General features: G+C 35.8%; 2 protein-coding genes and 1 pseudogene across 2 annotated transcripts in view; 1 reads left to right on the forward strand and 2 right to left on the reverse strand.

The window, feature by feature from the left end:
* LOC142505339 (ADP-ribosylation factor-like) overlaps window positions 1-14113 on the reverse strand; it is a 49246-nt gene that overhangs the window by 27876 nt on the left and 7257 nt on the right. The gene's annotated exons all lie outside the window — the stretch shown is intronic.
* On the reverse strand, window positions 866-7973 carry LOC142505158 (uncharacterized). The gene is made up of 10 exons (XM_075618013.1): window positions 7668-7973; window positions 6525-6890; window positions 5555-5665; window positions 5311-5401; window positions 4649-4717; window positions 4225-4302; window positions 3483-3569; window positions 2955-3005; window positions 1550-1786; window positions 866-1455 (listed from the first exon to the last, which is right to left on the reverse strand). The coding sequence occupies exons 1-10, from the start codon at window positions 7784-7786 to the stop codon at window positions 1315-1317; spliced, it is 1350 nt and encodes a 449-aa protein (XP_075474128.1). The 5' UTR covers window positions 7787-7973; the 3' UTR covers window positions 866-1314.
* On the forward strand, window positions 9064-12655 carry LOC142505116 (S-adenosylmethionine synthase 1-like; annotated as a pseudogene).

Genomic DNA, 14113 nt, shown 5'->3' on the forward strand with positions numbered 1-14113 from the left:
TAACTCGATCACAAGAATAACGACTCATGTCCGTATTGTTATTTATATATATATTTTTTATGTATTGTGTAATAATAATTATAATATTGAATTAATTACTTGTTGTTTGATGTACAATAATATTCTTTTAGATCTACTGACCAATAAAGCTGGTAGGCGGTAGCTGCCTTGTTGACCACTCAGCTTTATTATACATAACTAATGATTTAGTTATACCAATAGTGGATGTACAAATTTTTTGGGGAACCCTAGTTTACCGGAAAGGGTATCGTGGGAGATCAACTGATTAGAAGCTCGGTCTCTTAAGTACATATTTCCATTCCATTGAATTCAAATTCAATGTCGAGTTATAACATGTTCGGGATGATGATTATCCGACATGTTTGGAATATTTTTGGCTGAGTTGAAGATATATAGAGTTGTACCACAGATTTGGGTTGAAAACGAGTTAACGATATCTGTTTAGTCTCGATAACTTAACTAATTGATATTTTAGTTTAGAAACAACATGGATTGTCCATATCGATTTACTTTTTTTCATTAACCAGGAATGTGTGCTTATGTAATACATGTATGAAAAAGATTGTTGTTTTTAATATCCAATAATCTCCCTCTCAATAATTGTATTCATTACAATTAATAAGAATCGAACTCGTTACCTTATCTTTGATATCAATTGTAGGACTGAACGTTTGTCGCTTTACTAAAAACTAAATTTGATGATTACAGTATAACTCGAACATTTTAAATCGTACAGCAGCTCAAACACCACGTTTCGATTGTCTTACTCAATATGAACAATTATTTCACTTAACACATTTCCTAAATGTCAGTTAATTTTCAAATTTGTCATCGACAAACCAAATAAACAATACACAAACTAATTAACGAGTACATAAAAAAAAAAAACAATTAATAAGAGATTTGGATGGCGGAGAACTTTGCACCCTTTGTAGGATATGCTGCAGAACCTAAATCCTTTGGAGTTCAATATCTAGAAAAGTATCATTAAATTTGGCGTACTTGTATCATTTTTTTGTTGAATTTATAACAAAAAAATTAGTGCTCTCTAATTTTGCAACCCACTTAAAAGCAACCTATGCTACAACTCATTTTTGTGTAGGCAACACGAAAATAGCAACGCCGTCGGCTGGAACCGAAAATTTCCCATCAACAGAACCATTTCCTGCCTAATCCATTGAAGAGATGCATGTGGATTTCTTTGAACCGATACATCCCAATCTTTCAAACAACACAATCTTAAATCATTGTACATGGGGTTAAACCAATCGCTATTATCATGCAACAGGTTCCTCAGTTCAATGATTGTATGCTGACACAATTTGCGGCCACAGATTCCAAAAGGAAACTCTTTCCAGTTTTCTTGAGTGATGTCTCGAGTGCCCCATATAGTGAACTGTTCCTAAGTTCGATCCCAAAGGGCGTGGGCATTTGCTTAATAACCATCGGCAGAAAAGAGTGAATGATTATGGTGATGAGAAAAAGAATATACATATTAGATATCAGACACTAGCAAAAATCAATTTACCTTTGCAAGCCACATGATATAGGTGGCAGGATGAACTGCCTGCGCCTCATAATCCTCAAACACATTATCGGGGATGATTGTGCAATGACCGAGTAGCTTTAATTCAGCATTTATAAACATGAAGATGTCATCATTCTCAGAACTTTTGCACAAAGAATGACTATTTATATTTTGACTGCCAGATGTCAAATGTTCCATCCAAAACAGCGAGAGGAAGCGACGGTGAAGCCATAAACCCTTGGAAAAAACACATATCAGAAAACAAACATTAACAACCTTATCCGGGTAAAAGGCAGTACAGAAATTAGGTAGTATTTTCCTCTTTAGAGAGATTCAAGTGTCGAGGAGACAATTTGGGTAAAAGAAAACCTACAGCCTAGCTATTTTTTAATGGAAAATAGTTGCCATCTCCAACCACAAAAGAAAAACTCTGCGTGGAACTTTCTGCATTTTAAAACCATCGAGAGAGCAAGCATTTTCAAAACTACAACTAGCAATCTCAACTGTCACAGGGTATCGATCATACTTTCCTGACGACTTAGGGCATCAATAATATATATGTTCTTGTCTAGGGTTCAGCAATCAACTGTCTTTATTCCCCTTGCTTGTAACAAAATAGCAATTCAAAGGGCAAACGTAGATAGAAGTGCAGGGCAAGCCCGAAATGAACTCATATAAAGCATCCGACAAGTCAACAAGTCAATGCTTATAAATGTTGTCTTTCTATGCGCTGATTCATGAACATACAAATTTGAACATTGGACAGATATTAATCTCACTTGCTATTGAAAGGATTACACGGGTTACAATGATTATTAGATGAGCAAAACCAGATTCTGGCTCGTTTAAACTTAAAATGGACGGTTTCTCTCATGGGAGTCCAGGCGAATTTTCCATAGATGGTATTCTTCTAGATCACGTTAACCCAATTAGAGCCTTTCAGTTAATTGGAGTCAGCATCGATGAAAGATGGTTTCATTTAGACTCGGAGAATATTCTTTTCGGCCACATCAAAGAGTTTTCAGCCTTTATTGGATATGGTGTCCATACTTCTTCCAGGATAACTTAGTGATATCTGGTTGTCCTTGTCACCTCCTAGTTCGCTTAATAATCTTGTTCGGATTTGTATTTTAGTTATTGATAGGTTTTGGTCTAGTCTCCCTCCTATTTTGTTTTTAAACTTTGAATAAAGTTGGATTTACCTTTAAAAAGAAATCTGATGTCTACATAGTTCTACTATCTTAATATATTACAAAACCATAACAGTCCTGACATGGCGAGTCAGAAATTGAGAAAAGAATCGACCTACGAGTTCATCTGGATTGAAACAATATAAATTCGAGTAATTGTTTCTGTAAGTTCTGAGAGCCATTTGAGTTCAAAAAAACATTAGTGACAGGCATACCTCTCTTCCGAAATAACGCCTTATCAACAACTCATTCCAGTGCAGCTCCTCCTATAATATAGTATGCCAAATGAAATAGAGAATTAGATTTAAGAAGTTCATGAGAAAAAGATAGACAACTTCAAAATATAGATAAACCCATAGTAATACTATAACATGAAACAATTACATGATCATCAAGCAAGCCAATGATAATGAATTCTATAAAGCTTAACCCATCACTTTCTTAAACCAAACATGTAAATCAGATCAACAGTATATCATATATTGTTCAGTGTGCCCCAAACAATTATCTAGTTGCAATGCTACACAAATCATTAAGTTGAGTACGAGACTTTCTAGATGATCATAAACTAATTTGAAGACATTATTTTTATCGGAAGAAAGATTGACACAGCAAACTTCTCAACTTTTCGCCAGACCATAAAGATTGGGCATTTTTCAAATGATTAGTGCTCCATAATTGCTATAAAGATATAATAATTTCATGAGAAATCTTTGCAATAGGTAAAAAAGGCAACACCAAACCTTCCACATTTGATGAAATTCTGCACATGAGAAAGTATCTGGTCCGTTGTTATCTTTTAAATTCTCTACCATCTGGAGTAGTAATCGCTGCATCAAGCAAAACATTTTAGGAAGTTTTTCCCACAATATTTTTTGGTATTGTAATAGAACAAACACAAGACTTTGATAATATAGTTTTTTTCCACTGTTATTCTTGATTAGGAGGGACTATAAAGGGTATGGTTTGATATTCCAGTGAAGCAAGAAAGATGGGAGAGAGAGGTATGGTTTGATATCCCGGTCAAGCATGATATTCTGCATATTTGTTCATTCGATCTTTCGTCAAACTAAGGTTTCATCTAAGGTATTGATAGTGGACTCCTACGAGAATCTCTTTCTATCTTAAGTCATGTGATGCAGGTTCATGCTAATATATTGAAAACTAGAAGAAATTTAATGCTAAATGAGGCACTGGAGTTCCATTATTATATCAAATGTGTATCACTGCCAACAAACTTTGACAGCTAGACCCTGTTAGATAGTCTTGGTAATGTGAGCTGGGCACTACGGTTTCAATAGAAAATATACAAATGTCACAAGAAAAGAACATGTTGATTAGTTTTTACTTTAAGTACTTGAACACAGCCAGGAAATGAGACCAGATAAACTTTTCCACAATTATATAATCACATGAAGTTATTCACATTTCAAAAAGAGTTTGTCCACAACATCAGGAAAATATGCCAACAAGTGTGAAACTTACAGTCTGGTAATGCAAACAAGAATTATCAGCAACATGAAGCACTGTCCATTCTCGAGAATTTTGCAACTCGAGTATCACCTGATGGACACTACAATAATTCAGGAAAAACAAATTTTGGGACATGAAAATCATTTTTTAAGGTGCACAAATAGAGGAGAGAGGTGCAAATAGGGAATCATAATTCAGTTTGGAAGAGAAAAGAAGAAACGGTTGAGCCAGTCGAAGTGCTATGGGATTATTTAGACATGGGAACTACCAAAGCCTACACTACACTCTTCTCTCCTAGCCACAAAAGAAGATTACCTATTATGTGGTAAAGAAAATTTTAGTTTACATAATAAAATCTGAGTGCGTGCACTCTGCACAATGCAATGAGATAAAAAAAAAGACAATCAGCATTAAGGTGTCTCAACAATATTCTAACCTGTGCATGTGACATGTAGGAAACTAACCAGCAACGGTGATTCCAAGCACGATAGTTCATTTTTGAATTCTACAACAAAAATGAATAAATCAGGTAGAAATTATAATCTGTAATGTCAACCAGGAAAAAGCAACACAATGCCCTTGAATAAGAATTAGTAAAATGCCAAGTTATAGGCAATCATCAAAGGTGGATTCTACTACGACCGGAGAGAGTAAATCCTCAATGTCTATGCCAAATAAGCCAAGGAAAAAAAACATAGCGGTTAATCTGCGTTATTTTAGGTATCACCACAAATTAGCAGCTGAAGATAAATCTTCATGTTAGATGGAAAGGTGAAACAAGTGCACAAACAGAAGAAAACAAGTAAACTGTGAGAATTTACCATTTCTCCACCAAAAAACATAAGATGTTAAAAAGAATACTAATGGAGAGGATGCACGAAAACAAATCATTATATATCACATATATCAATGTTATATGATGTAAATCACAACTTTAGAAAGAAATAATCCTCGGCTATAGTTTTCACTAATACAGATTCTCTTTCCACAATCTCATTATAAAGAATCCTAATGCAGAGGATGCATGAAAACAAATCATTACATATCACATATATCAATGTTCTATGATGTAAATCAAAACTTTGGAAAGAAATAAACCTCGGCTATAGTTTTCACTAAAACAGATTCTCTTTCCACGATCTCTTGCAGGTTTGCACACTTGTCTGCTATCATCTTGATCACCCATCTCCTACCAGTGTGAACATCATTACAAGGTAGGCTCAAAATATGAATGCACAAATTAGTCTTAGCATCTAGATGCAGAGAGGTATTTATGACTGCATAAGACAGCATACAGAATGTACACACAAACACACAGCTATGTAGAAATGATGTACTCTACCTGTGGCTCCAAGCACATTCACTCTTCGGTGCATAGGAGAGAACCAAAGTTGATAACAGTAGTTCATCCATGAACAATGGAAATTGTTGTTTCCTTAATATAACCAACTTCCTACCAGTAGAAAAGCACACAGATTATATTGTCTATGACAAAATTGAGTGAGGGTGGAACGTTGCAAGACACAAACGACAGAAGCCAACTGCTCTCTTCAGGCTAGAACATCACCATGAAGGTACATGATGGAAGTAAAGGCAAATTAAGATCACACACACATTCAATAAATTCTTTGAATGCTTTGTTTTACAAAACTAAACCTTCAAAGAGATTAGGTGACCAGAAGATTCACTTGGAGTTCCCTCACGGCACAAAAAGAGAGAGAAAAAATTCAACAGGAACTCACTTGGCATTTTGCAAATTCAACTAAACTTCACAAGATGTATCCAACATGTGAGGTTCTAAAAGTAACCACTAGCATCACAATTGAGTTATATATTGTTCAATGTAGAGAATATGGAAGGCATTCCTCTCGCTTTGCAAATTAATCCTTCAATATAAACTGAATTACTTGCAATCACAATAACTTCCAATTCCCAGTTGTGAACAATGAAGTTGAAACTACATAAGCTAAAATTTTGACAAAGAAAACCAACAGGAATCAGAAGAGTGCAATAAACAGAACTTTGGACAGATCATGCTCACTTCTGGAACTATTTAGAAAATTAAGGGAGAAATCAGTATAATTCACTTGACCTAACAGAAGTTTCCAATTTCTTAATGTCATTTTCCAGAAAAGCAATTCATGCTTCATCAGGTTACAGAAGATCCAACAAATTGCAAGAGATATAAACAGGTTTCATTCAGTATATCTATCACCAAGAAGAAGCTCGGAAATTTGATTGCCTTTTGTCGACATAATTTGAAATTAGGTTTTCAGATTAACACAAGTGACATCAAACAGAAGAAAATAGACCTGGAATTCCACGCCGTGCCAAAATCACAGCTCAACAGAACAAGAACCCTGCTGTGTCTCATCGCTTCACTTTCCACAATGTCTAGGTCAGACTGTGAGAACTTCAATGTTTTAACATCTGAGGATTCGTTGTTCTGTCCATGAGAGTCTAATAACATTTTATATCGTCTAAAAGAATCCATGAAGGCATCTTTAGCAGCACCATATAGTGGAAATAGAGCAAGTGTTGATATACCCAACTTATGCCCATTACTCCAAAAAAATGTATCAGAATTACGAAAATGTGATGGTTTTGATACAGGTGAACCATTGGCCTCTTCATCCAGTGCAGCAAATTGGGATGGATGAATAAACCCCAATTCATCACTGAAAGAATAAAATATCATTCATATCACAAACAACATAAAAATATTTTAGTAATGATCCATTTACATGATCGCAATAAAAAGAACTTAAAGATGACAACTGAAGACAGTATAACAAAAAAGCCGATAAATATACAAAATCTGAATCAATAATCTATTTGTTTCCGAAAACTTATTAAAAGATGTATGCTTCGTCAACTTGCAGCAATAAACAAGGTGACAGCTTCCACCAGTCTTAATAGTTGAGAAAATTTATAGATCAGAGTATCTTTTGGTTGATTAATTTGTGATCAATAGCAGAAGAAAAAATATGGGTATTCTTGTAAAAGGGTAAATTACAAAAATCTACCTTCAGGAGTTTGTCCAACGCATAACACTTTAATCACTATGATCAATCCACGTCCTTGTAAGTTTTTCAAATGTCTCATTGACAGGGTTCTAAACGCGGTAAATATCTAATTTTTCTTGTTGCAGCCTAGACGAATTCTAAAAATCAGGGCGTGAGCGACGTTCAGCGCCGCACTGCTACTTGAAAATGAATATTTACCATTTTAATTACGATTTCTTTTAAAGATATTTCACTTTTTTCCCTACTTCTCCCTTTAAATCACCTACCCATAAGGCCATAACCTGAATCCAACCCTCCTAAAAACCCAGCAGCGCAGCATCACCAGTTTGCCAAGTATGGCATAGTGAAAAGATACTTCATTTTCGCAAAAACCTTGGAGAAATCGATGGAATTTACCCTGAAATCATTACATAATATCAAATGGCTTACATGCAAGGGTGAGTATCAAGAATAGCCTCCAGTTGGCTCAACAGATGAGAAGAGTAAACAGCAGTCCCATCCATTGCTCCTGTAGGAAGTGATGTATATGACAGTACGGTGTGATTCATCGGGGGAGATGATCAGTATCGGCGGGGCTCCATCGCTCCATTTGTTGATTAGCTTGAATCGTCAGCTAAATCGGAATAAAAAAAATCCAAAAATGAACTCATCGGATCATAATTCGACAAATATCGTTTCCGGCCCCAAGATCAAACGAGCCAAGCCACCTCAAGCCTCAGACAAATATTTGTAGTGTAGATCCTAATAAAACAAAATATATTATAAAAATGAAACTGTTGGTGTGCGTGAAAATAAATATAAAATCCACTACCATAAATTTTAGGTTCCACGCTGAATTGAAGTTGTATCAAACAGGCGTAAATCATATTATTTTATTTCATAAAAATTATCGTGACATCATCTTATATGTTAATTTTGTGTGATAGATTTTGATCTAACTAAATTAACGAAAAATATCAATTTTTATGCAAAAAAATATTAATTTTACAATAATTATAGATCTTGTAAACCCGTATCACATATAAAAAATCGTGATATCATCTCACAATAGACTTTATTATTTTATTTAAAGAAGTTGGGTAAGCTTTTTGTGCCTTTTAACTTATAATATAATATTTTATAATATTATATATATACCACCAAACTTTTTTGCTAATTTAGAACAAAATATAAAATAAATAAGAAGTTAGTAGATTTTTTCCACAATGCTTTATTTTTTAAATATAAAAACAACTGATTCCATTTTGCTATTTATAAATTATATAAATATAATTTTTTAAATGAAATGAAATCAAATCGTTTTTATAATGCCACATAAATCTTATCAGCTAGAACTATAATATCTCTCCTTCGGTATAAATAGCAACATGGGATCCAATATGAAACACACCGACTGCTCTGTTCATTAAAATTATTCTATAAACAATCAAATATTTATTACACAACCTTTGTCCGATGGTCATGTTCATGCTATCTATATTGAGCGGATGAATCATGATCATTTATTCAATCATGATGTATTGACAAATGATTATGATTCATCGTTCAGCACACTTATCATGTGCTAAGTGAACGAGTATAATAAGCATATGAGTTGCATCTGCCAAACTCCTTTTCTATTACTAAAATTATTATGTAATTTATTATAAATTTGTATCAAAAATTTTCTTGTATCATACAAGTTGATCAAAGTTCAAATCCATATCAGAAACGTCATCCATATACTTACTCCCGTTGATCTTGCCCGTAAAATCCCAAATTCCCAAACCACATCCGACGGTGAAAACATGGCCAAAACGCACCACCTTTGTCCCCAGTCGCCACCCTTTAGTCATATTGACTTGTGAATTGTAATCTTTTCTATAAATAGGCTTGCCATTTCATCTATCAAGGTGTACCAAGTACCCAATTGAGATAGAGTTCGCAACACCCTTCTGTCGGTCCTTGGTTCCATCTGCTAAGGCACGGGAGGTTTGGTGAATCTTTGTTTTTTGTTGTTAGTTTTAGCCTTTGTGGAGGATTCCATTCGTGGGTTTTGTCTAGGCTAAATGGCTAATGTTGTTCTTGCTGATGTGCTTTGATTTGAGTGTTTTCTTCTGAGTGAGTTATTCACCGCTTCTCTGTATGTGTAGAATTTCTTGATTGTGTTGATGCTTTTAAAAATGTTCTTTTTGACATGGTAATTAAGTTCATGTTGTAAATAGTTGAGTAAATATGTTTGTTTCCCAGTAGAATTAATAGATCTTTTTATCCCAACTTTTGCTACTAGATTTGGGATCTACTCATGGATCTTGAATTGTTTTATCAAGTTCTTTGGTTAAGTCTAGCAATTATAACGAGATGTGAATTAGACAGTTGCGAGATATGAAAGTTCTGAACTTGTTTTTGCTTCTAAAGGTTGGAAGGTTTGGTCAGTGATAGTTACTGACGAGTTTCATCGCTTTAGTGTTTACTTAATTATGATTCATATAAGGGACTATTCTCCTCCCTTCAACTACTCAGATCTATGCACGATGGTAAGATGTCCCAGGGTTGGATAGAGTTTCTGGAAGTTACATGTATGGACTTGGACAATCCACCTCTTTAGCTAGATTGTGGAGGTTGAGGTAGGTCCAAGTCCTAATCTTAACATGATATCGTAGCTCAGGCTCGACGTTTTGTATTGAACAACTTATAGTTGGGCCACCCGTTAATGTCTCTAATTGTTCATTTCTGGGTGTGAACGGGTATGTTAAGATGTCTCACATCAGTTGGATAGAGTTCTCGAGAGTTGCATGTATAGACTTGGACAATCCTCTCCCTTGAGCTAACTTTTGGATTGAGTTAGGTCCAAGTCCCAATCTTAACACCCAATATGCTCGTTAGCGGGCAATAAGCTTTGATTACCCTTCATTAAAGGATTTCTGATTGTTCTTGTTATAATTATCTTATGGTTTGTTCGCTGGATTCTATTCTAACTTGCAATAAGTTGACTATTCAGCATGCTTTTCGTAGTAAAAAAAAAAAAGATTCTCGGGGACATTCTGGCTTAAAGACATGTTAAAAATTTAAAATAGCTTCAAATATTTCAAAATAAGGCGATGCCCTTTATTCTATAAACTGTTGTGCAGTATATCTTGGTTTTTTGGTGCTAAACGAAGAAAACCTCAGTTGGAATGTAGAATCTGTCTTTTTGGAGTCTTTAGATATTCACATTGATATCTTAACCCAACGTTTTGTATTGGACTGCTTATAGTTATCTTAACCCAACGTTTTTTGGTGCTAAACGAAGAAAACCTCTGTTGGAATGTAGAATCTGTCTTTTTGGAGTCTTTAGATATTCACATTGATATCTTAACCTAATCTTAACAAGTTATCGTAGCTCAGGCTCACCATTTTGTATTGGACTGCTTATAGTTGGACCACCCGTTAATGTCTCAAGTTGTTCATTCCTGGGCATGAATGGGTATGTCAAGATGTCTAACATCGGTTGGATATAGTTCCCGAGATTTATATGTATAGACTTGGACAATCCTCTCATTTGAGCTAACTTTTGTGGTTGAGTTAGGTTCAATTTCCAATCTTAACACCCGATATGCTCGTTTAGCGGGCAATAATTCATTAAAGGAATTTCTCTGATTGTTCTTGTTATAATTATCTTATGGTTTGTTCGCTGGATTCTATTCTAACTTGCAATAAGTTGACTATTCAGCATGCTTTTCGTAGTAAAAAAAAAAAAATTCTCGGGGACTTTCTGGCTTAAAGACATGTTAAAAATTTAAAATAGCTTCAAATATTTCAAAATAAGGCGATGCCCTTTATTCTATAAACTGTTGTGCAGTATATCTTCGTATTTTGGTGCTAAACGAAGAAAACCTCAGTTGGAATGTAGAATCTGTCTTTTTGGAGTCTTTAGATATTCACATTGATATCTTAACCCAACGTTTTATATCTCGAGTGAGTCAGTGACTCGGGTTTTCCTGTGTCGATTTGGATTTTTACTGCCACTTTTCTTGTTTCAAGGACTAAAATGATGGATTTGGAATTTTTTCCACCCAGGTTTAGAAATGGAGACCTTCTTGTTTACCTCTGAGTCTGTGAACGAAGGCCACCCCGACAAGCTCTGCGACCAGATATCTGATGCAGTACTCGACGCCTGCCTGGAACAAGACCCTGACAGCAAAGTTGCTTGTGAGACTTGTACCAAGACCAACATGGTAATGGTCTTCGGTGAAATCACAACAAAGGGTGACATAGACTATGAGAAGATTGTGCGCACCACATGCCGCAATATTGGATTCACATCCGATGACGTTGGTCTCGATGCTGACAAGTGCAAGGTCCTAGTTAACATCGAGCAGCAAAGCCCCGATATTGCTCAAGGAATTCACGGTCACCTGACCAAACGCCCTGAAGAGATTGTTGCTGGTGACCAGGGACATATGTTTGGCTATGCCACGGATGAGACTCCCGAGTACATGCCTCTCAGCCACGTGCTTGCTACTAAATTAGGTGCTCGGCTGACAGAAGTGTGCAAAGATGGTACATGTCCCTGGTTGAGACCTGATGGCAAGACTCAAGTTACAGTGGAGTACTACAATGAAAATGGTGCAATGGTTCCAATAAGGGTACACACGGTTCTCATCTCGACTCAGCATGATGAGACGGTTACTAATGACGAGATTGCCAAGGATCTCAAGGAGAATGTCATCAAGCCAGTCATCCTGGAGAAGTATCTTGATGAGAAGACGATTTTCCACCTCAATCCATCTGGTCGGTTTGTTATTGGTGGCCCTCATGGTGACGCAGGTCTCACGGGATATTGACACCTATGGTGGTTGGGGCGCCCATGGGGGTGGTGCCTTCTCTGGAAAGGACCCCACCAAGGTCGACAGAAGTGGTGCATATATTGTGAGGCAGGCTGCCAAGAGCATTGTTGCTAATGGACTTGCTCGCAGGTGCATAGTACAAGTCTCATACGCGATCGGTGTGCCTGAGCCGTTATCTGTTTTTGTTGACACTTATGGCACGGGGAAGATCCCTGACAAGGAAATCCTGAAAATTGTGAAAGAAAATTTTGATTTCCGACCTGGAATGATCTCGATTAACTTGGATTTGAAGAGGGGTGGTGGCGGAAGGTTCTTGAAAACTGCCGCGTACGGACATTTTGGAAGAGATGAACCTGACTTCACATGGGAAGTAGTTAAGCCCCTCAAATGGGAAAAATCCCGAGACTAAACCCGAGACATTTGCTACTGGTTTTTCAGGTAAGCTTGCGTTTTTTTCCCATTTTGTTTGTGTTCTTGCAACACAGTGTGCTTTGTGTTATGCCGTATAGGGAATATGTGTGTGCTATCTACTTAAATTACAGTTTGAGTCAGCAGTTGCATGTAAGAATAGTTCACATATGAATGAATTGTTTCAAGTTATTGGATTTATTATAATTTCCTCGCATGTTTTTTTTCTATGTTTCAGACAGTTATGATGTATTACTTTTTATAACATCTTGACATGATCGCCAATCTCCCCGTAAACTTTACATTTGATGTCAGATCGAAAATCCGTCTTACAAAATTGACCTATAAAACAGTCTCGTAGAAGTTTTTGTGTTAATATCATATTAAAATTTATGGTACAAAAACTAATACATCAATCGTGATTCTACTTTTATGGAATCATGGTTTGGTTCCTTCAAAAGTATCTACATTTTTAATACACAAAATCTATTTGGTACCGAAGCGTTTTCAACATTTGCTGATACAAAGGATAGCATAAGTAAATACTAACTTGAAATGTTATAGGATACATCTAAAGGACAAAATATCATCCTTCTTACAAAATATGCATTTTTGTTGGTGTCATACAAATGATTACCTCCTCTGAAAGTTGAGTTTGCCTATACAAATAGCAAATAAAGCAGCAAAAAAAATAGGGTAAAAGAATAAAACAACACCCCTAAAGGTAATTGGTTATGGTGAAATCCAAGTAAACCCTTAGAAAAGAAAAGAAGCAAAAAGCATATGAAGTGATCGCGTCAAGTTGTAAGAAGGGCTTCTCCAATAAGACCAGTATTGCTTCCACAGGCAAGATTTGAATTGCCACCACCAATTTTGTGAGTAGAGAGTGGGAAAATGGAGATCTTTCGAACGAGCAGGTGGTTTACCAAGGTGATCGACAAGCTCTTTGTTAGTCCTACATATAAGGCAACAGAAAACAGATTCATCACTCACAGTTAAGAAATATGATGAGCTAAAATAAGATATTATATCATGTTAAATGTTACATTTTTTGTCATTTGTCAATAGTAGTAGTACGATTGGACTATGTAGTAGTTTAGACTAATAGTTTTCTAGAGCAAACACGGATGCGAAATTGTTTCCGTAGAATTGAACTTTTACAGCTTGATACATCCCAAGGAGAAGAGACGCGAAGTCGGTGCTAGCAAAATCTATCATATGCAATCTCACTGAAATGAGTCCTTGGGTTTATAACTAATGCAAGAGCCCGTTAACTGTGTGGCCTATAGAAACTCACTCATATGAAGAAGAATTCTTGTAAATGTCAGCAAAGTCTGCGCGAAGTTCAGCTTCAGATGAAGTTGAAGTAACCTCCAACATCCATGTTGCAGGATTGTAATTGTCTCTAATTTTAGAGACACCCTGTTAATGATTCGCAAAAGTAAACATCCATGAATAATCTTCAAGCAAGTTGAGCAAGGAAAAGTACTGTGTATTTCAGAATATGAAGATTCACCTCAAAATATTCGAAAACTTTCGAAGAGTGCTGACCAAAAGGTCCACAAATATCATTTGACCCCAGTTTTCGAATGTACCAACTGCAGATAAAAAACGATGTGATATTGTGTCTTTTCTGGTAAGTGAATGAATACATGAATG

The sequence above is a fragment of the Primulina tabacum genome, chromosome 10, assembly GCF_025594145.1.
Source record: "Primulina tabacum isolate GXHZ01 chromosome 10, ASM2559414v2, whole genome shotgun sequence".
Taxonomy (NCBI): Eukaryota; Viridiplantae; Streptophyta; class Magnoliopsida; order Lamiales; family Gesneriaceae; genus Primulina; species Primulina tabacum.